The sequence below is a fragment of the Rhinopithecus bieti genome, unplaced genomic scaffold (genome assembly GCF_001698545.2).
Source record: "Rhinopithecus bieti isolate Rb0 unplaced genomic scaffold, ASM169854v2 scaffold_54056, whole genome shotgun sequence".
NCBI lineage: Eukaryota > Metazoa > Chordata > Mammalia > Primates > Cercopithecidae > Rhinopithecus > Rhinopithecus bieti.
In genome coordinates this window covers 363,487-389,460 of record NW_016821158.1, presented here as the reverse complement: position 1 = coordinate 389,460, position 25,974 = coordinate 363,487, and the positions used below count along the sequence as shown (strand labels likewise).

The window sequence follows — 25,974 nt, the reverse complement described above, 5'->3', positions numbered from 1 at the left end:
TTTGAGAGAAGTCTCGCTCTTGTTCTCCAGGCTGAAGTGCAATGGCGCGGTCCTGGCTCACTGCAACCTCCACCTCCTGGGTTCAAGTGATTCTCCTGCCTCAGCCTCTCAGCCTCCTGAGTAGCTGGGATTACAGGCACCTGCCACCACGCCTGGTTAATTTTGTATTTTAGTAGAGAGAAGGTTTCACCATGTTGGCCAGGCTGGTCTTGAACTCCTGACCTCAGGTGATCTGCCTGCCTCAGCCTCCCAAAGTGCTGCGATTACAGGCGTGAGCCACTGCGCCTGGCCATTTTTTTTTTTTTTTTTTTTAAAGAGATAGGTTCTTGCTCTGTCACCTAGACTAGAGTGCAGTAGCCTGATCATAGCTCACTGAAACCTTGATCTCCTGGGCTCAAGTGATCCTCCTGCCTCTGCATCCAAAGCAGCTGGGATTACAGGTGTGTGTCACCGCACATGGCTTTCTAAAAAATTATTTTTAGTAGAGATGGGGTCTAGCTGTGCTGCCCAGGCTGGTCCCAAACTCCTGGCCTTATCATCATTTATTTATTTATTTATTTTTGTAGAGATGGAATTGTGCTATGTTGCCCAGGTTGATCTCAAACTCCTATCCTCCAGTGATCTTCCCACCTCACTCAGCCTCTCAGAGTGCTGGGTTATTTTGTTTTTCTTAATGATTTCATTTTATTTCTACCATTAGCTCTTTAAGTGTATCTTTTTGGGTTTTGTTGTGGTTGCCTTAGGGTTTACCTTCAAATAATTTCTTTTTTTTTTTTTTTTTTTTTTGAGACGGAGTCTTGCTCTGCCACCCAGGCTGGAGTGCAGTGGCCGGATCTCAGCTCACTGCAAGCTCCGCCTCCCGGGTTTACGCCATTCTCCTGCCTCAGCCTCCCAAGTAGCTGGGACTACAGGCGCCCGCCTCATTGCCCGGCTAGTTTTTTGTATTTTTTAGTAGAGACAGGGTTTCACCGTATTAGCCAGGATGGTCTCGATCTCCTGACCTCGTGATCCGCCCGTCTCGGCCTCCCAAAGTGCTGGGATTACAGGCTTGAGCCACCGCGCCCGGCCTTCAAATAATTTCTTAAATGTTGTTCTAGGGTTTACACTGAACACCTTTAACTTATCATGGTCCACCTTCGGATAGTATTATACCGCTTCACATAGAGTGTCAGAACACGACAGCATTTCCACCCCATTCTTTGTGCTGTTACACATTTTACTTAGAGATGACATAAATCTCACATGACTTTTTTTTGCTTCAAAAAGTGAGATATTGGCCAGGCATGGTGGTTCACACCTGTAATCCCAGCAATTTGGGAGGCCAAGGCAGGTGGATCACCTGAGTCAGGAGTTCAAGACCAGCCTGGCCAACATGGCAAAACCCCATCTCTACTAAAAATACAAAAATTAGCTGGATGTAGTGGCAGATGCCTGTAATCCCAGCTACTTGGGAGGCTGAGGCAGGAGAATCGCTTGAACCCAGGAGGTAGAGGCTGCAGTGAGTTGAGATCACGCCACGACACTCCAGCCTGGGTGATGGAGTATGACTCTGTCTCCAAAAAAAAAAAAAAAAAATCCTAAATTCAACCATCTTGATAACTGCAATAAATGTAAATGATCTAAACACATCCATTAAAAGACAGGGATTATCAGATTGGAATTTTTTTAAAAAAGACAAGACATCCATTTTAAATGTAAAGACACAGGCAGGTTAAAGTGAAAAGATGTGAAACCCATGGATATGAAGGGCTAAGAATATTTTTGATTTGAGGCTGGCTAAGCCTCTGGATTCAAAACCCACAGATATGAATGGCCAACTATAAGGGACACATCCACAAGTTTTGCTATCTATGGGGAGTCCTGGAACCAATCCTCTGAGGATACTACTAAGGGATGACTTTTCTATACAAATGCTGTTTTTAAAAATGCAAGACAGGCTACATAAATATTAGATTTCAGAATGAGGAGTATCATTAGGGATAAAAAGGGACATTTCATAAGAAAAAGAGAAACATACAATTACAGTTAGACACTTCTATAGTCCTCTCTCAGGAATTGTTAGAACAAGTAGATAAAACATTAGTAAGGGCACAGAAGACTTGAATAACATTATCCGTTGACGTGACCTAACTAACATCTCTAGGATACTCCACCAACAACATAGTACACACGCATTCTCTTCAAGTGTACATAGAACCTTCATGAAAACAGAACTAATTTTGGACAATAAAACAAATTGCAATAATATTCATAAGAGGACTGAACTAATTAAAAATATGCTCTCTGACCACAAGGGAATTACACCTGAAATCAACAACCAAACGGTATCTGGAATATCTTCCAAATATTAAGAAATTAAACATCAAACTTCTCAATAATCTACACAGCAAAGAAAAAAAAATCACAAGATAAATTAGAAAATATATTGTGACCTAAATGAAAATGATAATATATCATAAAAAAAAATTGTGGGATGTCCCTACTGAATCCAAGGGACACCGAAAAAGAAAAAAATAGTGGATGTGGCTGAAGTCATACTTAAGAGGAAATGCACAGCATTAAAATTATTCTACTGCCAAGGAAGAAAGGTCTCAAATGCGTGATGGCTCCTACCTTAAGAAACCAGCAATCCCAGCACTTTGGGAGGCTGAGGTGGGTGGATCACTGAGGTCAGAAGTTTGAGACCAGCCTGACCAACATGGTAAACCTTGTCTCTACTAAAATTACAAAAATTAGCCAGGCATGGTGGCATGTGCCTGTAATCCCAGCTACTCAGGAGGCTGAGGCAGGAGAATCACTTGAACCCAGGAGGCAGAGGTTGTAGTGAGCCAAGATCGTGCCATTGCACTCCAGCCTGGGCAACAAGAGCGAAACTCCATCTCAAAAAAAAAATAATAAAAAAAAAAGAAAAAGAAAAAGAAAGAAACCAGAAAAGCAGCTAGGCGTGGTAACTCATGCCTGTTATCCCAGCACTTTGGGAGGCTAAGGCAGGAGGATCACTTGAGCCCAGCAGTTTTGAGATCAGCCTGGGCAACATGGTGAGATCCTGTCTCTATTTAAAAAAAGAAAGAAAGAGAGAAACCAGAAAAGCAGTAACAACACATTAAACACAAAGCCAGAAGAAATAAATAAATTTATCTGGGCAGTAATCAAAGAAACAGCAAACAGAAATAAAAGAAAAATGAATGAAACCAAAGTTGGTTCTTTGAAAAGATCAAATAACTTGATAGATCTCTGGCTAGACTATCTAGGAAACAAAAAGAGAAGACATAAATTGCCACAATCAGAAAATAAGAGAAGACGGCTAATACTCCAATATGGCAGGCTGAGAGAAATTAAAGAAACCTAAATTTATTCTCTAAATAAACTGAATGATGTACCATGCACTCAATACAGACAGTCCCTGACTTACCATGGTTCAACGTAATGATTTTTCAACCTTTATAATGGGTTTATCAGGACATAACCCCATTATAAACAGGAGAATCTGTCTGGTTAAGATATCGCCCAAATGAATCTATAGATTTGATGCAATGCCAATCAAAATCCCAGAAGGCCATACATTTTTTTAACACAGGGTCTTGCTCTGTTGCCCAGGCTACAGTGGAGATCACGGCTCACTGCAGGTGATCCTCCCACCTCAGCCTCCCAAGTAGCTGGGACTACAGCATGCCACCACACCTGGCTACTTAATTTTATGTAGTGATAGGGGTCTCTACAAAGTGCTGGGATTTCAGGTGTGAGCCACTGTGCCTGGCTTCTGCAGGCTCTTTTATAGAAACTCTTTTACAGAAGCTGATTCTAAAATTTACACAGAAAGGCAAAGAAACCAGAAGAGTCAAAACAATTCTGAAAAAGAGCAAAGCAGGCCGGGCGCGGTGGCTCAAGCCTGTAATCCCAGCACTTTGGGAGGCCGAGACGGGCGGATCATGAGGTCAGGAGATCGAGACCATCCTGGCTAATACGGTGAAACCCCGTCTCTACTAAAAAATACAAAAAACTAGCCGGGCGACGAGGCGGGCGCCTGTAGTCCCAGCTACTTGGGAGGCTGAGACAGGAGAATGGCGTGAACCCGGGAGGCGGAGCTTGCAGTGAGCTGAGAGCCGGCCACTGCACTCCAGCCTGGGTGGCAGAGCAAGACTCCGTCTCAAGAAAAAAAAAAAAAAAAAAAAAAAGAAAAGAGCAAAGCTGAAAGACCTGATTTCAAAATTTTGTACAAATTTAAAATAGTCTGGCCAGGTGCGCTGGCTCATGCCTGTAATCCCAACACTTTGGGAGGCCGAGGTGGGTGGATCACTTGAGATCGGAAGTTTGAGACCGGCCTGGCCAACATGGTGAAACCCCATCTTTACTAAAAATACAAACGTTAGGCTGGGTGCAGTGGCTCATGCCTGCAATCCCAGCACTTTGGGAAGCCAAGGCGGGCGGATCACCTGAGGGCAGGAGTTTGAGACCAGCCTGGCCAATAGGGTGAAATCTCATCTCTACTAAAAATACAAAAAATTAGCCAAGTGTGGTGGTACATGCCTGTAATCCCGACTACTTGGAAGGCTGAGGCAGGACAATTGCTGGAACCCAGGAAGCGGAGGTCGCAGTAAGTCAAGATGGTGTCACTGCACTCCAGCCTGGGCAACAGAGTGAGACTTGGTCTCAAAATAAATAAATAAATGAATTTACAATAGTAAAAAAAGTGTAGTACTGAAGCAAGGACACACAGATTAATGAAACAGAATCCATAGACAGATACATGTGTGTCAATTTTCAACAAGGTTCTGAGATAATTCGATGGAGAAAGGATGGTCTGTTCAACAAATGGTCCTGGATCAACTGGATGTTCATGTGCAAAAGAAAAGATCTTAGACATTTACATACACGAAAACAGCACAGACACTGCCTAATGCCAGCGCTGAGTGAAAATGCAGACTGCTTCACGAGCAGAACTGGGAACGTAATGCGTAGACACTCCAGATTGCCTGGGGCTTGGCAAACTAAGTCAAAAGGGCATTTGTGACGGAATACTTTCAATGTTATACTGGTAAGACAAAATGGAAAGTTACATGAATGCTAATACAATTATTTTAAGTGCAGCCACCTGACTCCATGGAGTCACCTGACTCCGTAATATGTTTAAATTACCCACAGAAAACAAATGCACCAGCAAATGAAGAAATTAAATGTTCAGAAGCTATATATCTAGCCAACCAAAAAACACAGAGCCATATACACAAAAAGACAGCATGGAAAGGGGCCTTCGAAATTATCCCAATTCAGCACATCATTTCAGAGATAAGGGAAAAAGAAACTTGGGGAGCTGTAATATGCTCTTAAAAAATAATCACATGCAGGCCAAGAGTCAAGGTAATTCTACTGATTTTAGGGGATGCAGGGATTAGGCAATTTTCTTCCATTCTTAGAAAAAAATAATTATGCACGGTACCTGTTTTCCTCTTCCGAGTTTTGACATCAACAATCACAGCCCTGTTCTTCTCGGTAAAGTGCTTCAAGATGATCACATTATGGGGTTCATTGGCATTATCCATATAAACGCAGCGGGTTCCCACACAGAGAACCTAGAACATGGTAGACAGAGACAGAAAGGACACATGGAGACAAGAAAGAATTCTAAGGCATAAGCCCAGCGCCCTTTGATTGTGCCTCTGACTTCAACAAGCACGCAAGGATAGGGATCTTCTCATCTCTAAGTCCAAAGAGTCTGGCACAGGCTGGCACAGAATTGGTTTAAGTCCTTGCTGGATGAAGCCATGTTTTACAGCCCCTTTGTCCGAATCAGTAGAGGGACACGAAGATTAGAAATAAGGTCAAGACGAATGCCAAAATGAAAGACAATTTTTCTTTCAAGTTCTTTGTAATGTAATATATTACAGCTACCTATTATTCAAAGCCAACCACTGGCTAATGAACGAGCCAAATGGCTTAACTGGTAAAAATGCAAGTTGAATAAACCATCTCATAATCTTGATAATACTTCAATACTGTGAAAGCAAGGTATACAAGCAAAGGAAAAAGCTTCCAAAGATATCTATGCCTACATATCCAGATGCCACAGAGGCTTTGGTGTGCATGGTGAAGACTGGAAGGGGTGACCAGGCCCTCAGGCCTTCAGAGTGTGGTACCTGGGGGAAGCCAACCAGCACGAGGAGGGTGAAGATGTTGGTGTGCTTCAGCTGGAATGGCAGCTGCTTGATGCAGTGGTCTGTGAAGGTGGCAATGACATCACGCCACAGTGGGGCACTGTTGAGTGACCGCAGGATCTCTGCCATGGAGCACGCCCAGTCCAAGCCCACCCGGCTGGAAGGCAAGAGCTCCATTAGGGGCAGCACACAGGGCTCCAAACTCAACTCATTAGAGCTCACTACACTCCAAGGCAGACCCAGAGGCCTTCAAAGAGCCATTCATTAACTAGCTTAAAAACTACCAGAATGATGCTTTCTGTATAATGGTGAGCAAAAAAGCAAACAAAATCAAGACTTGTTACTGATATACTCACCCTACGGCTATGTTTCCAAAAATCTCTATAAAAGTCACCTGTGTGTGCGCACATGCACACTCATATTCAAACACAGAAGAAAAGCTTAGAAGAAAATGTAGTGAAATAGCACCAGACGTATTAAAACGGTACAAGTCAGGGTGACTTTTTTCCTTCTTTTATTATTATTATTATCTTTTGAGAAGACAGAGTCTTGCTCTGTTGCCCAGGCTTGGGTGTAATGGTGCGATGTCTGCTGACCGCAACCTCCGCCTCTTAAGTTCAAGCGATTCTCCTGCCTCCGCTTCCAGAGTAGCTGGGATTACGGGCACATGCCACTATGCCCGGCAAATTTTCTTTGTAATTTTAGTAGAGATGGGGTTTCAACATGTTGGCCAGGCTGGTCTCGAACTCCTGACCTCATGATACACCCGCCTCAGCCTCCTAAAGTGCTGGGATTATAGGGGTGAGTCACCGTGCCCAGCTTATTCCTTCATTTCTGATTTCCAAATTTGGTGTTGCAATTATGTTACTTTTATAATTAAAACAGATTTATTTTCTTCAACCTCAAGGCCTACACTTACTGCTCGTAGGAAAAAAAACTGAATATGCCTCATTAGAGAGTTGAATCGGCAGCCAGTGTCGAGACTGCTCAGCTGTTTGAATGTTGGTGTTAAGCACGGTTTTAATGTGGGTTGACAGCATTGCCCATGAACCCAATTCTATTTCCACAAAACTCTCAGACAACAGAACTGGAGCACACCGAAATTAATCAACAGCCAGACCTTCAACTTAAACAAACACCAAGGTGGAATAGAGGGCAGGTGGCTAGAGGAGCGAGGACCAAGGCTACCTGTCCAGACACACAGCTCCCAGGCTAAAAAGCAGGTGGGTGGTTTTCCAGCCGTCGGGCACAATGGTACTGTCCCCTGCAGCAAACAGGTTGTGTTTGGCTGAGAGGACTTTGATCACTGCGGCATCTACCTCTGCTGGCAAAAGACGGATAATTAACTGCCCAAGAAGACCCAGGGTGAGATGGTAGGTTTCATTCAGGTGGCCTGCGTTTGAGATGACAACCTGAAACATGAGTGGAAGGACGTGCTCCAGGTCTACCAGAGGAACTGTGGGGCCCTGCCAAGAGAAGGAGAGAAATCTGTTCAGTACAAAATCCACATCACCAAACCAGCTAAATATTATATCTCCCTCCTACCTTATTTACAACTGGCCTAGTGCTAACAGAATCATGCTGTGGCTTTCATAAATGCCATATGTATCATCACTTACAAAATAAACACCCTCAGGTCTCATCTTACAATCCTACTTCTAATATTTCTTTACCCTGAAAAGGAAACCTAAAATACTTGGTTTCCTCCTCATCTTTCAAAATGTCCATTGTAAAATAATTTAAATAATTCAGAAACATGCAAAAGTTAAAGCTCCCCTATATCCCCTCCCTCCAACCATGGCCAGGAGATAACAACTGTTAAGTGCGATGAACAGTCTTTCAACCTTTTTCTATGCATATTTACACATGATACATGTAAAATAGGCCAGGTGTAGTGACTCACGCCTGTAATCCCAGCACTTTGGGAGGCCAAGGTGGGAGAGTCACTTGAGCCCAGGAGTTCAAGACCAGCCTGGGCAACGTAGTGAGATCCTGTATCTACAAAAAACACAAAAAATTAGCCAGGCAAGTGGTGCGCAGCTGTGATCCCAGCTACTTGGGAGGCTGAGGTGAGAGGACTGCTTGAGCCCAGGAGGTGGAGGTTGCAGTGAGCCATGGTCATGCCAACTGCACTCCTGCCTGGGCGACAGAGTGAGACTCCGTCTCAAAAAACAAACAACACGTGTGTGTGTGTATGTATGTGTATATATGTATATATTTGTGTATGTATGTATATGTAAAATAAATTAAAAATTTTAAAGTTATTTTTCTTTCTTTAAATACTGCCTTGCAACTTATGAATACTTTGTTTCCAGTTCTTCGTTATTATAAAAGCCATTCAGCTAAACGGCCTGGTACAAACATTTCTACACTTACGCCATTTATTTTCCACCGGAAAAGAACGCGCAAAACTGAAGAAAGCTTTTAAAATGTCTGAGTTGCTATCCTCAGTGTGATCCCAGAGGACACCATGTCCACAGTATGAAAACAAAGCAATCAAAGAATACAAAGTTCTTGGAAATAAAGAGTGATTCTCAAGAAGGCGTCTTCCTGAAACGGCGGCCTGGTAGGGGTGTCAGAGTCCAAGAACTCAGAAGGCATCTAGGCAGGGGGTTGGTCTGGCATAGGCCACATGGTGTCAGAACCCAAGCAGGGTATGGAGTTTGCACGGAGAAGGCCTGGCAGGCGAGTAAGAGCATAGGTGGGTGGGGAAGTCACCTAAGCCCAGGAACGCCCAGGCCTCTGGAGGTGGAGCTTGGGCTCCGAGTGAGGTGAGGAGGGCAACAATGCAGAAGGTCAGCCTGATGTGAGTGTCTGATCCTAAGTGGAGAGGTGAGGGCATCCGTGTGGGGAGTTCAGCCTCACACAGGGGCTCAGAGTCCAAACAGCATAAGGAGGGTATTCCCACTGAATAGCAGCCTGTTGTGGGTGAGGGTGGTCTCAATGCAAGGGAGCAACCTGGATTAGAGAGACAGACCCAAGTGTGGTGGGGAGGTATCCATGTCAAGAGTCCACTGTAATCCCAGCACTTTGGGAGGCCGAGGCAGGTGGCTCATCTGAGGTCAGGAGTTTGAGGCCAGCCTGGCCAACATGGTGAAACCCTGTCCCTATTAAAAATATAAAAATTAGCCGGGTGTAGTGGTGGGCGCCTGTAATTCCAGTTACTCAGGAGGCTGAGACAGGAGAATCGCTCAAACTGAGGAGGCAGAGGTTGCAGTGAGCCAAGATTGCGCCACTGCACTCCAGCCTGGGTGAGGGACCAAGCCTCTCTCAAAAAAAAAAGGGTCGAAACAAGGAGAGGAGGACACCTCAAAAGAAGAATAGTAGCAGAGATGGGAGACTGATCCAGTAGGTAATTATGTGAAGGATGATGGGATCCAGGATTCTCACTGTTAAAGACTGGATTCTCTAAATTAGGGTTTCTCAACCTCAGTGCTACTGAAATTTAGGTCTGATAATTCTTGTGTGTGTGTGTGTGTGTGGGAGGCGTGAGTGGCACCTGTGCATTTAAAAACGTTTAGCAGCATCCCTATTGTCTAGACTCCACTAGAATTCCAGGAGCATTCCCTGAGTTGTGACAGTCAAAAATGTCTCCAGGCATTGTCAAATAGCCAAACTGGATACCTTCACTTGAGAACCACTGCTCTAAGGCTGGGGGTGGTGGCTCACACCTGTAATTCCAGCTCTTTGGGAGGCTGAGGTAGGTGGATCACCTGAGGTCAGGAGTTCAAGACCAGCCTGGCCAACATGGTGAAACCTCGTCTCTACTAAAAATACAAAAATTAGCCGGGAGTGGTGGCACATGCCTGTAATGCCAGCTTCTCGGGAGGCTGAGGCAGGAGAATCGCTTCAACCTGGGAGGCGGAGGTTGCAGTGAGCAGAGATCACGCCATTGCACTCCAGCCTGCGCAACAAGAGTGAAACTCTGTCTCAAAAAAAAACCAACAACAACAAAAAAAGAAAATCACTGCTCTAAATAAATATATAGAGTACACACACACACACACTCTCCCCCCACCTCCAACTGGGAAGACCTGGGAGCAGTGACACCCTGTTAGCAATGAACCCATCTAGTGCTCAAACCTTCATTCCTAAATACTACCCTCTACCAGAAGGAATGAGGTCACCTTAGAGAAATGGCTGATTCTAGGGCTAGGGGAGGGAGAACTTAAGAAGTGCCTGAAGGCCGGGCGTGGTGGCTCAAGCCTGTAATCCCAGCACTTTGGGAGGCCGAGGCGGGCGGATCACGAGGTCAGGAGATCGAGACCATCCTGGCTAACACGGTGAAACCCCGTCTCTACTAAAATACAAAAGCTAGCCGGGCGAGGTGGCGGCGCCTGTAGTCCCAGCTACTCGGGAGGCTGAGGCAGGAGAATGGCGTAAACCCGGGAGGCGGAGCTTGCAGTGAGCTGAGATCCGGCCACTGCACTCCAGCCTGGGAGACAGAGCGAGACTCCGTCTCAAAAAAAAAAAAAAAAAAAAAAAAAAAAAGAAGTGCCTGAAATGACGGGGATATGTCAAAAGGACACAGAAGTCAGCCTGAATGGGCTCCCACTGGTCAAAATAAGTAATTAGAATAATGGATTATGGCTCATGGAGTAAAACAGGAAATCGTGAACCCATACTGATATAACTAACTAAATAAATTGTTTGATGAGAAACAGGATATTTACATAGTTACAAAGACTCTCCCCACTAAATATTTACTAATAACAAAAGGGGAAAGATTATGGTGGAAAAGGCTAATGGACACCACTTAATCCAGTGATCAAAGCAAACATATCAGTAATGAAATATGTCAAAACTGTGTTCTACCTGACAGGCCGCAATGAGAATGCAACATCTCATCTGCGATTTTCCTGCCCAAGAGGCAAAGCCTGAATCTAATTATGAGGAAACATCTGATAACTCCAACCCCAAAGAGGAGGACATTCCACACAATAGGTGGCCTGTAATCTTCAAAAGCATCATGATCATGAAAGAAAAGAACAGGTAACTGTTAAAGACCAGAGATGATTAAAAGACATGACAACAAAATGCTACACATTTTTCTTTCTTTCTTTTTTTTTTTTTAAGAGACAGAGTCTCACTCTGTTGCCCAGACTGGAATGCAGAGGTGCAACCTTGGCTGCTATGACCTCGACCTCCTGGGCTCGAGTGATCCTCCCGCCTCAGCCTCCCAAGTAGCTGAGACTATAGGTGTGTGCCACCATGCCTGGTTAATTTTTCTATTTTTTGTAGAGATAGGGTCTTGCTATGTTTCCCAGGCTGGTCTCAAACCTCTGGGTTCAAGCAATCCTCCTACCTTGGTCTCCCAAAGTGCTGGGATTACAGATTCAAGGCACTGTGCCTGGCCTATACATTAATTCTGATCCTCCTGCCATAAAAGACACTTTTGGAGCAACTAGTGAAACTTGAATAGGGAGTAAGCGTTAGATGGTAGCAATGTACTGATGTTAATTTCTCTGACTTTGATGACTGCTGTCCGGTTACGTATGAGAATCTCCTCGTTTGTAGATAACACACAATAATGCATTTAGGAGTAATGTGGCATGAACTTGGCAACTTGCAGGCACAAAATTATTTGTATAGTACTTTTAACTTTTATATAAGCTTGTAATTATTTCTAAATTCGAGAGGATATGGAGCAAATAAAACTTTCATATGCTGCCGTGGGCGTGTGAACCAGTAAAAACATTGCAGAAACTGTTTGACAGGGAGTGTGAACTGGTACAAAAACATTGCAGAAACTGGCAGGGAGTGTGAACTGGTACAAACATTGCAGAAACTGTTTGGCAGGGAGTGTGAACTGGTACAAACATTGCAGAAACTGTTTGGCATCGTTAGTATTTGCGATTAAACATTGCAGAAACTGTTTGGCAGGGAGTGTGAACTGGTACAAACATTGCAGAAACTGTTTGGCAGGGAGTGTGAACTGGTACAAAAACATTGCAGAAACTGGCAGGGAGTGCGAACTGGTACAAACATTGCAGAAACTGTTTGGCAGGGAGTGTGAACCGGTACAAACATTGCAGAAACTGTTTGGCAGGGAGTGTGAACCGGTACAAACAGGGCAGAAACTATCTGGCAGGGAGTGTGAACCGGTACAAACGTGGCAGAAACTGGCAGGGAGTGTGAACTGGTACAAACATTCAGAAACTGTTTGGCAGGGAGTGTGAACTGGTATAAACAGGGCAAAAACTATCTGGTAGGGAGTGTGAACCGATACAAACATTGCAGCAACTGTCTGGCAGGCCAAGTTCGGCCTGCATACAGATGCTCATCAAAAGCCACAGACAGGTGAGCTCATAGTACTGTCTGGAGTAATTTCCAGTTTGGAAACACTCAACAATTGTAAAGTGAACTTTAAAATTATGGTATATTCATACAATGGAATTCTGGATAACAGGGAAAATGAATAAAGGAAACTAATCACAATAACATGGATGCATCTCACAAACGTAACATTGAGCAGAAGAAGCCAGACACAGGCCAGGCGCAACGGCTCACACCTGTCATCCCAGCACTTTGGGAGGCCAAGGTGGGTGGATCACTGGAGGCCAGGAGTTCAAGACCAGCCTGGCCAACACAGTGAAACCCCGCCTCTACTAAAAATATAAACATTAGCTGGGTGTGGTGGCACATGCCTGTAGTCCCAGCTACTTTGGAGGCTGAGTCACAATAAATCACTTCAACCCGGGAGATGGAGGTTGCGGTGAGCCAAGACTGCACCACTGCACTCCAGCCTGGGCAACAGAGCAAGACTGTCAAAAAAAAAAAAAAAAAACAACAAAAAAACGCCAAGCAAGAGGAATGCAGCAACTTACTCCAGCTATACAAAGTTTCAAAACAAGCAAAAACTAACCTATGGTGACAGATGTCTTTTTATTACTGAGTTGCAAGAGTTCTTTATATATTCATTATAGGACTCTATCTAGGCACTTTTTACACTAAAATAAAACTAGTAACTTGCCCTCCAAAGTGCCTGCTAAAAAAAAAAAAAAGATAATCAGGGGAAAATAACCTCAGTGGTGATTCTTAAAAGTCAACTTAATGAAATCTCTCAGAACAAGAGATAAACATGAAAAATATGACCAAACTGAAGATAAGATGGAGGGTATATTCAAGGGGTCCATCCTGGCCAGGCGCAGTGGCTCACGCCTGTAATCCCAGCACTCTGGGAGGCCGAGGTGGGCAGACTGCTTGAGCTTGGCAGTTCTAGACCAGCCTGGCCAACATACTGAAACCCTACCTCTACTAAAAAAAAAAAAACCACAAAAATCAACTGGGCGTGGTGGCATGCACCTGTAATCCCAGCTACTTGGGGGGCTGAGGCACAAGAATCATTTGAAACCAGGAGGTGTAGGTTGCAGTGAGCTGAGATCATACCACTGAACTCCAGCCTTGAGGACAGAGTGAGACTCTCTCTCAAAAAAAAAAAAAAAGGTTCACCCTGCATCCAGGAGATGCAAACGGGGCAGATACAGAAGCAAAGCCAAACAATGGCAGAAAGGCATTTCCTTAGCTGAAGTAAAATAGGAGTTTTTTTTTTCTTTTTTTATTTTCTTTTTTATTCATGAAAAGCAAATGATGCCTGGGAGGAACTAGAACACGATAACATACTTTTTTTTTTTTTTTTTTTTTTTTTCAGATGGAGTCTCTCTGCTGTCCGCCAGGCTGGAGTGCGTGGAGGTGATCTTGGCTTCTTCTGCAAGTCCGCCTCCTGGGTTCACCATTCTCCTGCCCTCAGCTCCAAGTAGCTGGGACTTACAGGTGCCGCACCGCACCCGTAAATCTTTTTGTATTTTTAGTAGAGATGGGGTTTTACCATGTTAGCCAGGATGGTCTCCATCTCCTGACCTCATGATCTGTCCGCCTTGGCCTCCCAAAGTGCTAGGATTACAGGCGTAAGTCACCGCACCCGGCCGAGAACATCTTTTTAAAAATTATTTTACAAAACCTTTCTCATAGAGAAAGGTTTATTTTAACACGGTCTAATGAAATATCTGAATTCCAAGGGTAAAAAAAGAAAATATTTAGGCAAAAAAATCAGTTGATATCATGTTAATATTGGACTTCTCATCGGTTGTTCTAGATGGTGGAAGACTATGCAGCAATGCTGCAGGGTCTGGAGGAAAAAGACTGTGTCCCTGTAATTCCAGACTGTCTTCCCATCTTTACATGTAGCCTTTCCTCAAAAAGTATTTGAGGAAGTATTTTAGCACAACAAAAAATGAATTGGAGTAAATAATTCAGAGGGAAGAAATAGTAACTAATAAATAATGTGCAGCCAACACTGTAACTATCAATACTTAATTACCATATGGTCTAAAATTCTAAAAGTAGTTTGAGAGAGGCAAAATTCAAAAGATACAACACAAAACTCCAAAGCAGCCAACTAACCAAATGATCCAGAGCTAAAATTATAGATAATTTGCATACTTGGGATATGATGAGGGAAATAGAAAAGCATCTCAACTTGTCAAGGAATAAAGGGTCTCATTTTGTTTGGAAGAGAAGGTAAAAAGGTTACACTGTTAAATAAGAGAGAAATACAGGCTGAAAAAAGTGGGTAAAAAGATAACTATAAGCATGTTTCTATAAGAAATACGATACAGACTTCATGAATGATTACAAAAAGGAGGAGAAAATAACTTAGGAAGGGGCAGGGAAAAATGTGCATTGGAGGAGGGCTGGGATGGGGACAGTTGGCTGGCATAGAGTAGTTAACCAGGTCATCCCAATACAAGTAAGCTGGCTGCCGGCCGGGCGCAATGGCTCACCCCCGTAATCCCAGCACTTTGGGAGACCGAGGTGGGTGGATCACGAGGTCAGGAGATAGAGACCACCCTGGCTAACACGGTGAAACCCCGTCTCTACTAAGAATACAGAAAATCAGCCCGGCACGGTGGCGGGCGCCTGTAGTCCCACCTACTCGGGAGGCTGAGGCAGAAGAATGGTGTGAACCTGGGAGGCGGAGTTTGCAGTGAGCTGAGATCACGCCACTGCACCTCAGCCTGGGCGACAGAGCGACACTCCGTCTCAAAGAAAAAAAAAAAAAAAAAGATGAGACCCAATCAGGAAAAGTTCACTCTTAGAGTGAAATTGGTCAAATCAACATAAAAAGGCTAAGAGCCAATTGCAGAAGGGCCCCCCCGAGATGGCTGCTCAGTGTGCTGCCCAGTGAGCTACGGAAAAGATGCAGCTCTAACCGACACAGAGGCAGCTACAGTTAGCAGAAATCAGTCATGGCTATTAGGAGAGAAGAAAGGCTTGGGCTGACGCGCCTGCTCACCCTCCAAAGGTTGGGGAGAGAAGGCAAAGACCAGGAGAGCGACTGCGCTGTCCAAGCCTGAGGGTGCTGATTTCAGAGGTGAATGACCAGCTACCTACACAGGTGTGGCTAATTCATCCAGGTGACTAGAAACACGTCTTCAAAATATCCTGTTCTCCTCATTCTAGTTCCACATGCACCATACAACCTACTGAGCCACAGTGTGGTCTTTTGGAGGGGTTTCCACACCAAGAGGGAACACATACTGATTTTCTGCCAGACACATACCCCTGTGAATTGTGACTGACTTACAAACCAGCCTCAACTCCCATGTAAAAGTTGACTCCTCTGAGTCTGAGCATCTCCAGGCAAACTGCTAGAACAAAAGTCCTTGAACTCAAAACTCTGATGACCAAACCTTGGGTCCTGTGGGCACCTTCCCTTCCCCAAAGCCCTGCCAGCTTACAAAATCCTGTTTCAGCAGCCTGCTAGCTTTGTCTGACTCCTCTCTGTTTACTAGAAAAAGCGGGAGACCACTGTAAAGATTGCCAGCTATTCCTAAATTAATAAATAAATTCACTATCAGCTCAGTGAAAAGCTAACAGGATCTTTTCTTTAATATGATAAAATGACACTGAAGTTCATATGGAAAAAATATATATACAGGAACAATCTAGAAAATTATGAAAAAGAATAATGAAGGCATATCTAAACTGTCCAGAGTCTTTAAGATGTCAATGTTTTGAAAGTTTAAAAAAAGGCAAGGGAAGCAGATTAAAGACAAAGTCAGCATGACATCTAAATACAACGGAATTTTTAAGTGGATCTTGATTTAAAAAATAAAACAACAAACAACCTGTAAAGCACATTTTGGGGATAGTTGGGAATATCTGTATTTAGGCCATATGTATAAAACTATTCTATCAACGTTAAAAATTTTCAGCATAATCGTGACACTGTGGTTATATAGGAGAATGTACTTTAAGGAGAGAAGTATTGAGGATGAAGTGTCAATGATGGCTTCAACTCATTTTCAAAAGTTCAGGAAAAAATATAAACAGAGATAAAGCAAAATATTAACAACTGGTTGATCTAGGTGAAGATCTTCATTCATTATTCTTTGAAGTTTTCTGTGAGCTTAAAACTTTTCAAAATAAAAAGGTAGAAAAAATCATTATAAGCATGATATAAATATATTGTTTTATACACACACACACACACACACATATTTACAAAATATAAAAAGGGTCAGAAGAAAATAATTATAACTTCTAATCCTACCCTTAAGGATACAGAGATGATTGTCATGATTTGTTTCAGTATATGGCTTTCCAAAACTTTTTTCTATGCATACCATCACCCCCTCTTTCAAAATAAATTGCCCTTACCGACTTTAAGGGAGGTAACATGGCTGCTAGTAATCCCAAAATCCTCTTCTGGGAACACTCAGCAAACACTTGCTCAGGGCTTGGAGTAACTGCTTTTTCCTCTCTGGGCTTCTGAGATGACGCTTCGGAATCTTCAGCATCTAAGCAGTAAAACAAACTTTCATAATTTGCCTGGGTCTCTAATGCATGAAGAGGCAAGTAAACCACTGCACTGTCCCCTACGCTGTTACGGAACAAAGCTGGAATTTTATTCATTTATTTTTTAAATTTGAGAGGGAGTCTCGCTGTCACCCAGGCTGGAGTGCAATGGTTTGATCTCGGCTCACTGCAACCTCCACCTCCCGGGTTCAAGCCATTCTCCTACCTCAGCCTGCTGAGTAGCTGGGATTACAGGCGTGTGCCACCTTGCCCAGCTAATTTTTGTATTTCTAGTAGAGACAGGGTTTCACCATGTTGGCCAGGCTGGTCTTGAACTCTTGACCTCAAGTGATCCACCCGCCTCAGCCTCGCAAAGTGCTGGGATTACAGGCGTGAGCCACCGCGCCCGGCCTACAGCTGGGATTTTAAAAGCCTATGGTTGGGCATGTCTACACTCAGCTGTTTCCTTCTCCAGGAGGCCTGCCTGAGCCCTGTTTAAAAGAAAGCCTGTCCTTCCCCAGCTCTCTCAACCCCGCCCTCCCCATTTCCCTGAGCCTGCTCTGCTGTGCTCACAGTTCATCTTTTCACATTCCAAATAATTTATATTTATTGTCTACTGTCTGCCTTCCTTCAGATTTTTGTTTCTTTCAGTGATGCATCTCAAGCACCTAGAGATGTTTCTGGAGCATGGCAGGTACTTAATACTTGACGAATGAATAAACTGCCTATGGAACAGGATGCTGATCCTCAGGGGACTTAGACTCCGGTGCATTTTGGTGATGTGGACTGAGGTGGAGTGTCAGACTGTTTTCTGGAACTCAGAATTATACACACTGCATAGATGAGCATCAGACAGAGAGGGCAGAATGCCAGGTGCTCAACCCACCATCACAGAGCAGGAAGGTGGGGAAGATCCTGCACTCCTGGGCCACCATAAGGAGGAGGCTGGGACTCCCCTCCAGTCTCCGGAGCCCACAGCATGCTCCTCAATCCTCCTAAGCCAGCTCTGGCCTTGCTGCTGCTATCCTCTGGCAGCGCCTCTCCTCCATCATCCTCTAGTGTTCCACAGCATGCCACACCCCTGCCAAGAGGGACTTCTTCACTCTGGGGCCTTTGCTCATGTTGTCCTTCTTCTCCCAGCGCCCATCCCCAACGCAGATCCTAGCACACTCAAGGTCCCCTAGATCTCTCCCCTGTAAAGCTTTATGAGGATACAGTCTGCCCCAGAGAGACACCAATCACTGTTAACACCCACTTGCACCTCATTCCGCCTCGAATTACAGTTACGTGCACCTTTGTCTTAAGCCCTCCTAGACTGTGAGCTCCATGAGGGCAGGAACCACGTGTCTGTCTGTCTGATTCGGTCCCCGTTTCATCCCCAAGGTCTAGCACCGTGCTTGGCATATAGAAGGCACTTAGTAAATACAGGAAACAAATAAGGTAGGAAAGCAGTCAAAGTGAAGAAAGATGATGTTCGAAGTGTCTTCAGCACCATCTGAACAGAACTGAGAAACCACACACCTCTGGCGTCTAGCCAATGTCAAGCTGTGTGCCACAAACAGCTCAGGGATGGGTATATGTGCATTTTAAGATGAAAGAGATCAAGATAATGGTCAAAGAGTCGTTACCTGGAAGTCCTTTAGGTGTGCTAGCATCTGCAGGTGAATCTGAAATCTGGGTCTGGCATGAAGGATCCTTTGTTAATGATACACCTTTATCTGCCTTATTTCTCTGCTTGAAATCTACGGGTCTGACTTCCTCATGAACAGCTCTCTTTCCCTAAAAAAACAAAAGTGTAAAGGAATTAAGGTTTCTTGCAACAGAGTTTGCTCCATGATTATGATAACTTTTTCATGATCAGCCAGTCTTCATAGACTAAAAAACTTTTGAATAAAAAACTTTTGAATCCCATTAGAAAATGCCACTCATTTCTTTTTTCGTGTGTTTTTTTGAGTTAAGAGTCTTGCTCTATCACCAGACTAGAGTGCGGTGGTGCGATCTCGGCTCACTGCAACCTCCACCTTCCAGGTTCAGGCGATCCTCCCGCCTTAGCCTCCTGAGTAGCTGGGACTACAGGCACGTGCCACCACGCCCAGCTAATTTTTGTACTTTCAGTAGAGACGGGGTTTCACCATGTTGGCCAGGATGGTTTCAATCTCTTGACCTCATTATCTGCCCACTTTGTCCTCTTAAAGTGCTGGGATTACAGGCGTGAGCTACCGCGCCTGGCCTATGACACTCATTTCTTACGATAAACCTATATTCTAATTAAGACAGTAACCATTGGGCCAGGTGTGATGGCTTATGCCTGTAATTCCAGCACTTTGGGAGGCCAAGGCAGGCAGATCCCTTTAAGTCAGGAGTTCAGGACCAGCCTGGCCAACATGGCGAAACCCCATCTCTACTAAAAATACAAAAATTAGCTGGGCGTGGTGGCACGCGCCTGTAGTCCCAGCTACTCGGGAGGCTAAGGCAGGAGAATCGCTTCAACCCAGGAGGAGGAGGTTGTAATGAGCCGAGATTGCGACGACTGCACTGCAGCCTGGGTGACAGAGCAAGACTCTGTCTCAAAAAAAATAAGATAGTAACCATCGCATTGCATCTCCCATCTTCCAAATGTCCCTCTGTCAGAGCCTGCAGTCCTATAAGAAACAGCTCTATTAAAAACCTCTCATACATTCTATTTCATTTTCAGAAACTAAGTGTGGAAAGTTGTTTCCTGAGGAAAAGACAAAGCTGTGAAGTTCTTTATTTTCTTTTGACTCTGTAAGTATAAAAAGTTGTGACTTCCCTTCTAGTACGCTCTGGTGACTATCGTGAATGTACTTCGTTTTCTTCAGTATGAAAACCAAACAAATCTTTATTTAGAGAACTACAAAATTCTTGATATCTAACATTATCTTTAATATGATGAAGATAAGACTACATCAATTCTATAGCCTAGAAATATGACATTGTTTTCACTGCCGTAGATGAAGCTATTTTACTGCTGTAGAAACTGGCGTTCTGTGGGCTATGGGACAGAGCTGTGGGTTGTGTATATTTCCTCTCTTAGTTTTATATAGAATTTGCCTTTGTTAATTAACATGGAAGGTGTACAGAAAGCCAACCATACATGTCACTCCATCAAACAAAACCGGATGCTACTCCTAAACCTAACTACTCATACCCTCTCTACCAGGTTTTAGCATTCTTTCCTAGCTCTTTTTCATTTTTTTGAGATGGAGACTCGCTCTGTCACCCATGCTGGAGTATAGTGGCGCCATCTCGGGTCACTGGAAGCCCTGCCTCCTGGGTTCATGCCATTCTCCTGCCTCAGCCTCCCGAGTAGCTGGGACTACGGGTGCCGCCATCACACCCAGCTAATTTTTTGTATTTTTAGTAGAGACAAGGTTTCACCATGTTAGCCAGGATGGTCTCGATCTCCTGACCTTGTGATCCCCCCACCTCGGCCTCCCAAAGGGCTGGGATTACAGGCATGAGCCACCGTGCCCAGCCTCTTTATTTTAAAAAACAGAATAAACACACCTTTGGTGCCCTTTTGAGAATCCCATTTTGGCAATGAGACTTGTTAAACGGGCCCTCCCTGGAGGTGGGAAACTTTTCTGGAATCAGGAGTCTAGCGGTGAGCTGCCCGGATGGGCCAGGTGACAGTCGTCAGCTGCATTTCCTGAGCAGTCACTCAGCATCCCCCCAGTGATTGGCTGCACTCTCGGGACCCTCAGGGTGCCTTTCCCTATTGTTACACAGGCTTATGTGTGGAACTGTGGCTACATGAGGAGTCTTCGGTGCACGGTGGAGGCACCCCAGCTTCATGTCGGAGAAGGCCAAACGTGACTTTCACTCTTTGGGGCCAAAGGTAGAGTGTTATGCAACATCAAACATTCAGGAGGAGGCATGCTGTCTCCCAGGCGTACCTAACTCATCCTCCCCTCTCTGCATATATAACCTCAACATCAATCCTACCTTCAACCTCTTGCTGAGAAAAATATGACTATAAGACTGTCCTAAAGAGAGGAATGAAACTGGGAGAGCTACTTGCTTTGTTAAATGTACCCTCTGAAAAGACCTGATACCATACTCCCTGTACCATGTGTCACTTGTGAAGACAATATAATTCCGAAGTTCTGGCAAATGACTTATCTTTTTTCCTGTTATCACAGGACACTGTAGACAGAATCTTTTGGATAATGCCTCTGGCTAAGGTTGGTTTCTCAGTTGTTCAAAACAAGAAGTATCTCTAGTCACTGGAGGGAGAAAGGGTACATACCCTTACCAGGGCCCTGGGGTTGCTTAGAAGCAAGTGAGAGTTGAAAAACAGTGATCTGTCCTAGAAGCCCCAATGGGATATGGTCCTTATGGCCACTGTAGTGGCAACACTCAGGTTCAGTTGTGGGGACAGTGCTGGAAATTGCTTGTGGCCTTACTAGAAGACTAAAATGCTGAGCCAGAGGCAGGATATCCTGGCTGCACCTGGCTGCTGGTGGGAAGGGGACCCAAAAGGTGGGAATGGTTCAAGAATAAAAACAATGCCCTGGGACCTCTTTGGAAAAACTCCCATTTCAATCCCGAGGCAGGGAAGGCCTAAAACGAGCCTGAAACATCTTTCTCTATTAAAAATTTAGGAAGTGTTCAAAAAATAATGGCAACATATCAAAAGAACACAAAAGCCAGGGAGGGGCAGTTTCCACTGCCCAAACATGGGACAATTTGAGCATCGAAATAAATAATGGGTTGGCCACAGTGGCTCAGGCCTGTAATCCTAGCACTTTGGGAGGCTGAGGCAGACGGATTGCTTGAGTCCAGGAGTTGGAGACCAGTCGGGTAACGTGGCAAAACCCCATCCCTACAAAAACTACAAAAATTAGCTGGCATGGTGGCGGGCACCTGCAGTCCCAGTTACTTGAGAGGCTGAGGCGGGAGGATCGTTGGGAATCCAGGAGGTGGAGGTTGCAGTGAGCCGAGATCACACCACTGCACTGCAGCCTGGGCAACAGAGTGACACCCTGTCTCAAAAAAAACCAAAAACAACAACAAAAAAAACAAATAAGAAAAGTGGCCGGGCACGGTGGCTCACACCTGTAATCCCAGCACTTTGGGAGGCTGAGGCGGGCAGATCATGAGGTCAGGAGATCGAGACCATCCTGGCTAACATGGTGAAACCCCGTCTCTACTAAAAATATAAAAAATTAGCTGGGCATGGTGGCGGGCACCTGTAATCCCAGCTACTCAGGAGGCTGAGGTGGGAGGATCATTGGAGCCCAGGAGGCAGGGGCTGCAGTGAGTCAACATCATACCATCACACCACTGCCTGGGCAACAGAGTGAGACCCTGACTCAAAAAAAAAAAAAAACAAGAAAAGTAACAGATTTTAATCCATTGAATAAAAGAAAACATAAAAAACCCCGTGAGTCCATTCTGATATAAATAAAAATATAAATGGGGAAGCACAGTGCTTATGGGTGGCAGGTTAGTTGTAAGATGCCGAGAGCTCACGAGAAGATACAAATATTCCCAGGCTCAAAGGTGAGGACTACTGATTAATCCCATTTCTCCTAAAAATGTTCTCTTTGTTCCCATCATAATCCATGGGTGGTTAAAGTGCCGCCTACAGAAGGGGTTTCATGGAAAAAATGTGGACGGTTGAGAGACAGGCTTGATGATTATGTGGCCTGTCTTCTACTGACTCTCTGACTGAATGGAAATAATAAAAATGTTCATGTTTCTGCTGGCCTGTTTTGCTTTTGTATTCCTCCACATGACAACAGGATACTGGTGAGCTACAACCACCAGATAGGGGAATCCTTGAACTAGCAACCTGACAGACAGAGGACAGCAACATCAGTGACCCCTGTGGCAGTCAAGGGCCTTTTCAGCCGAAACTCAAGCTCTGGAGGCAGCATCATAGAAACAACGGGGTGCTCTTCCATAAAACAATCTTTAGGTTATCACAGGTTATACCTGGATCCAGAAAGGCTTTCCTGTTTATGCAACTATGTGTAAATTACCGTGTCTACCTGGTAAACAGTAAGCATTCAGTAACACCTAACTGTTGACTGAATATAGATATAGCTACACAGACACAGTATATACCATGGGCTAGGAATGAATTTCTTTCTTCTTCTTTTTTTTTTTTTGAGACAGAGTCTTGTTCTGTTGCCCAGGCTGCAGTGTAGTGGCGCCATCTCGGCTCATTGCAACCTCCGCCTCCTGGGTTCAAGCGAATCCCTGCCTCCCGAGTAGCTGGGACTACAGGCACATGACACCAGCCCAGCTAATTTTGTTGTTGTTGCTGTATTTTTACTAGAGACAGGGTAATCCCACCACTTCGGAAAAAATGTGGACAGCAGATCACTTGAGCCCAGGAGTTCAAGACCACCCTGGGCAACATGGCCAAACCCTGCCTCCACAAAGAATACAAAAATTAGCCAGGCATGGTGGCATATGCCTGTGGCCCCAGGTACTCAGAAGGATGAGGTGGGAGGACCGCTTCAGCCTGGGGAGGTCAAGGCTGCAGTGAGCTGAGATCATGCCACTGTACTCCAGCCTGGGAGACAGAGTAAGACCCTGTCTCAAAAAAAAAAGGAAAAGAAAAGAAAACAAACACTGAAGAGATGATAATAACATGCCCAAGGTTTGCTGGAGCAGGCATCTGAATCCAGCAGTCTGGGTTAGGAGTCTGTGCTCTTAACCTCTCTGCTATGCTACACTGAGTGCATGGCTCTCTCTAGAGTTCAACCTGTAATTCTGTGTAGTAGAGAATCGTCATTTACATTGCCTGCTTCTGACAGCTCAGCACCCTGCAAGGTTTTCTTCTCTAGCTGCTCCTCTGATGCTTGGGTGGGCGCAGTGACTGGTACGGCCTGATCTTCTGGGGTAGAGTCACCATCTGGCAATATACCAAGCAGAGCTAGAGCTTTAAGACCTATATGGGAAGCAAGTAAGAGAATGGTTAAAATTTTATAACGAGAGTTATTTTCAGCAAGTGCTGTAAGTTACTTTGCCATTATATAGAAATAGATAAATGAGTTCTGCACAAACCAAATCCTAGAGTACTCAACATGAACATCCCTTGCTACCTAAATCTACTCAGCTCCTCATCTCAGATAGTGAGAGGCGGAATAGAAAGGGATACCCGCACTTTATTAACAGAAGAAAAAACATATAACAGGATTGTCTATTTAGAAAATTACCAACATTATACTTTTATAGTCGCCCCACACAACCAGACTGCTGAATTCCCACTGGCAAATGGGTAAGGGAATTGCTCTAAGGTGCTGGCATGACCCATCTGCTTTCTAACACAGGTCTGGTTCCCTAATGTTGACTCAAATGGGGATGCCATTATCTGAAGGAACTTAGATGTCTCCAAGGTTTAATTTTCAACTTGTTTTCTTCCCACCACTCCTTAGTCAAGTCAGATTCATGTCGATATATTGCTGAACTATTTTACTCATATACGGCTCTTACCTAGAATACAGTTGTGTGGAAGCAGACTCACACTCCAGGTTAAAGAGTCTGGATTCTTTCAGTAAAGTTTGATAGATTCAAATATTAGATTGCATCCACAGATAGAAACAGTTTTAATTATTATTTAAAATTAGTTTGAGGTATTAATTAGTATTAGTTTCAGAGAAAACAAATGTTACTTCAATGCCAACATTTCTCTAAAATCCATCGGGGAACTTAAAATTAAGTTCCAAACCAGGGTAAGCACCTTTAGTGGAAAACTGGATTTTGTCACCTGTAAACTAAGCTTAGTATTTTACATCTGCCAAGGCTTTTTTTCACCAGCAACTGAGGGCTGGTTTGGTTTCTGGGCATGGGGAAGTCACCTTTTCCCTGGTGAGCCTTCATCAGACAGTCCCCGACGAGCTGCATGCACTGGCTCCGCAAGGTGGTGGCACTGCTGCGGGTCTGGGGGTCCAGCTTCTCCCCATCCACATCCTCTGCACTGGTCAGGTGGGCGCTATAGAGAGCCAGGGCAGCAAAGAGCAGCCAGGAGTAGTTATGGATATATGGCTGGATGAGCCTCTGCCGGTCACTGATCCGAATGGTTACCATTGGGTGGGCCGTGATGCTGTGGGTAGGCAAATGGCTGCAAAGGCAAGACACATTTAAATCTTACAAGCCTCCAAAAGCTTATGAGGCTCCAAACAGGAACACAGGGCCTCAGGGGAGCATGTGGTTGCAACTGGGCATTAGTCACCTCTAGGATGCGGTTACTGAAAATGTAAAGAAAGGTGTGGGCCCTCTCCCCAGAAAAATGAAGAAACACAAACACAGGACATACCTTTCAGGGTTTCACAATCCCCAGAGATTGTCTGTGGAAATTGGGCTAAGGAAGAATTGTTTATTGTGATTTTGGAAGGTGTGGTAATAGCATTTTGGCAATGTGAAAAAAACCCATAATTTTTAAAAGAGGGTATAAAGTACGTAGGAAAGAAATAATTTAAGGCCTGGAATTTGCTTTATTTATTTATTTATTTAAGATGGAGTCTCGCTCTGTCGCCCAAGCTGGAGTGCAGTGGTGCAATCTCAGCTCACTGCAACCTCTGCCTCCCAGGTTCAAGCGATTCTCATGTCTCAGCCTCCCAAGTAGCTGGGATTACAGGTGTCCGCCACCACACCCAGCTAATTTTTGTATTTTTAGTAAAAACGGGGTTTCTCCATGTTGGGCAGGCTGATCTCAAACTCCTGACCTCAAGTGATGTGCCCGCCTCAGCCTCTCAAAGTGCTGGGATTACAGGCATAAGCCACCACGCCCGGTCCTGGAATTGGCTTTAAAATACTCTAACATAGAAAAAAAAAAAAAGGAATTAAACTAAGCACACATTACAAAATCTTCCTAACTGCTGAATCTGGGTAATGGGTACATGAAGGTTCACTGTGTTAGTCTCTTTACTTTTGGTTATGTTTAAATTTTTAATTAAAAAGTTTTTCTATAAAAAGAAAGAAGTTAGGCTGGGCGTGGTGGCTCACGCCTGTAATCCCAGCACTTTGGGAGGCTGAAGCGGGCGGA

At 44.5% G+C, this 25,974-nt stretch overlaps 1 protein-coding gene across 2 annotated transcripts in view; it reads right to left on the bottom strand.

The window, feature by feature from the left end:
• Window positions 1-25,974, bottom strand: part of ZZEF1 (zinc finger ZZ-type and EF-hand domain containing 1) — a 147,380-nt gene that overhangs the window by 27,270 nt on the left and 94,136 nt on the right. For both annotated transcript variants that reach the window (XM_017860195.1, XM_017860196.1), the window contains 7 exons: window positions 24,788-25,050; window positions 23,726-23,877; window positions 18,581-18,731; window positions 16,815-16,954; window positions 7,341-7,618; window positions 6,135-6,309; window positions 5,438-5,570 (listed from right to left, as the gene is read on the bottom strand). In XM_017860195.1, the coding sequence (XP_017715684.1) occupies window positions 5,438-5,570; window positions 6,135-6,309; window positions 7,341-7,618; window positions 16,815-16,954; window positions 18,581-18,731; window positions 23,726-23,877; window positions 24,788-25,050 (1,292 nt within the window). The remainder of the gene's footprint in view (window positions 1-5,437; window positions 5,571-6,134; window positions 6,310-7,340; window positions 7,619-16,814; window positions 16,955-18,580; window positions 18,732-23,725; window positions 23,878-24,787; window positions 25,051-25,974) is intronic.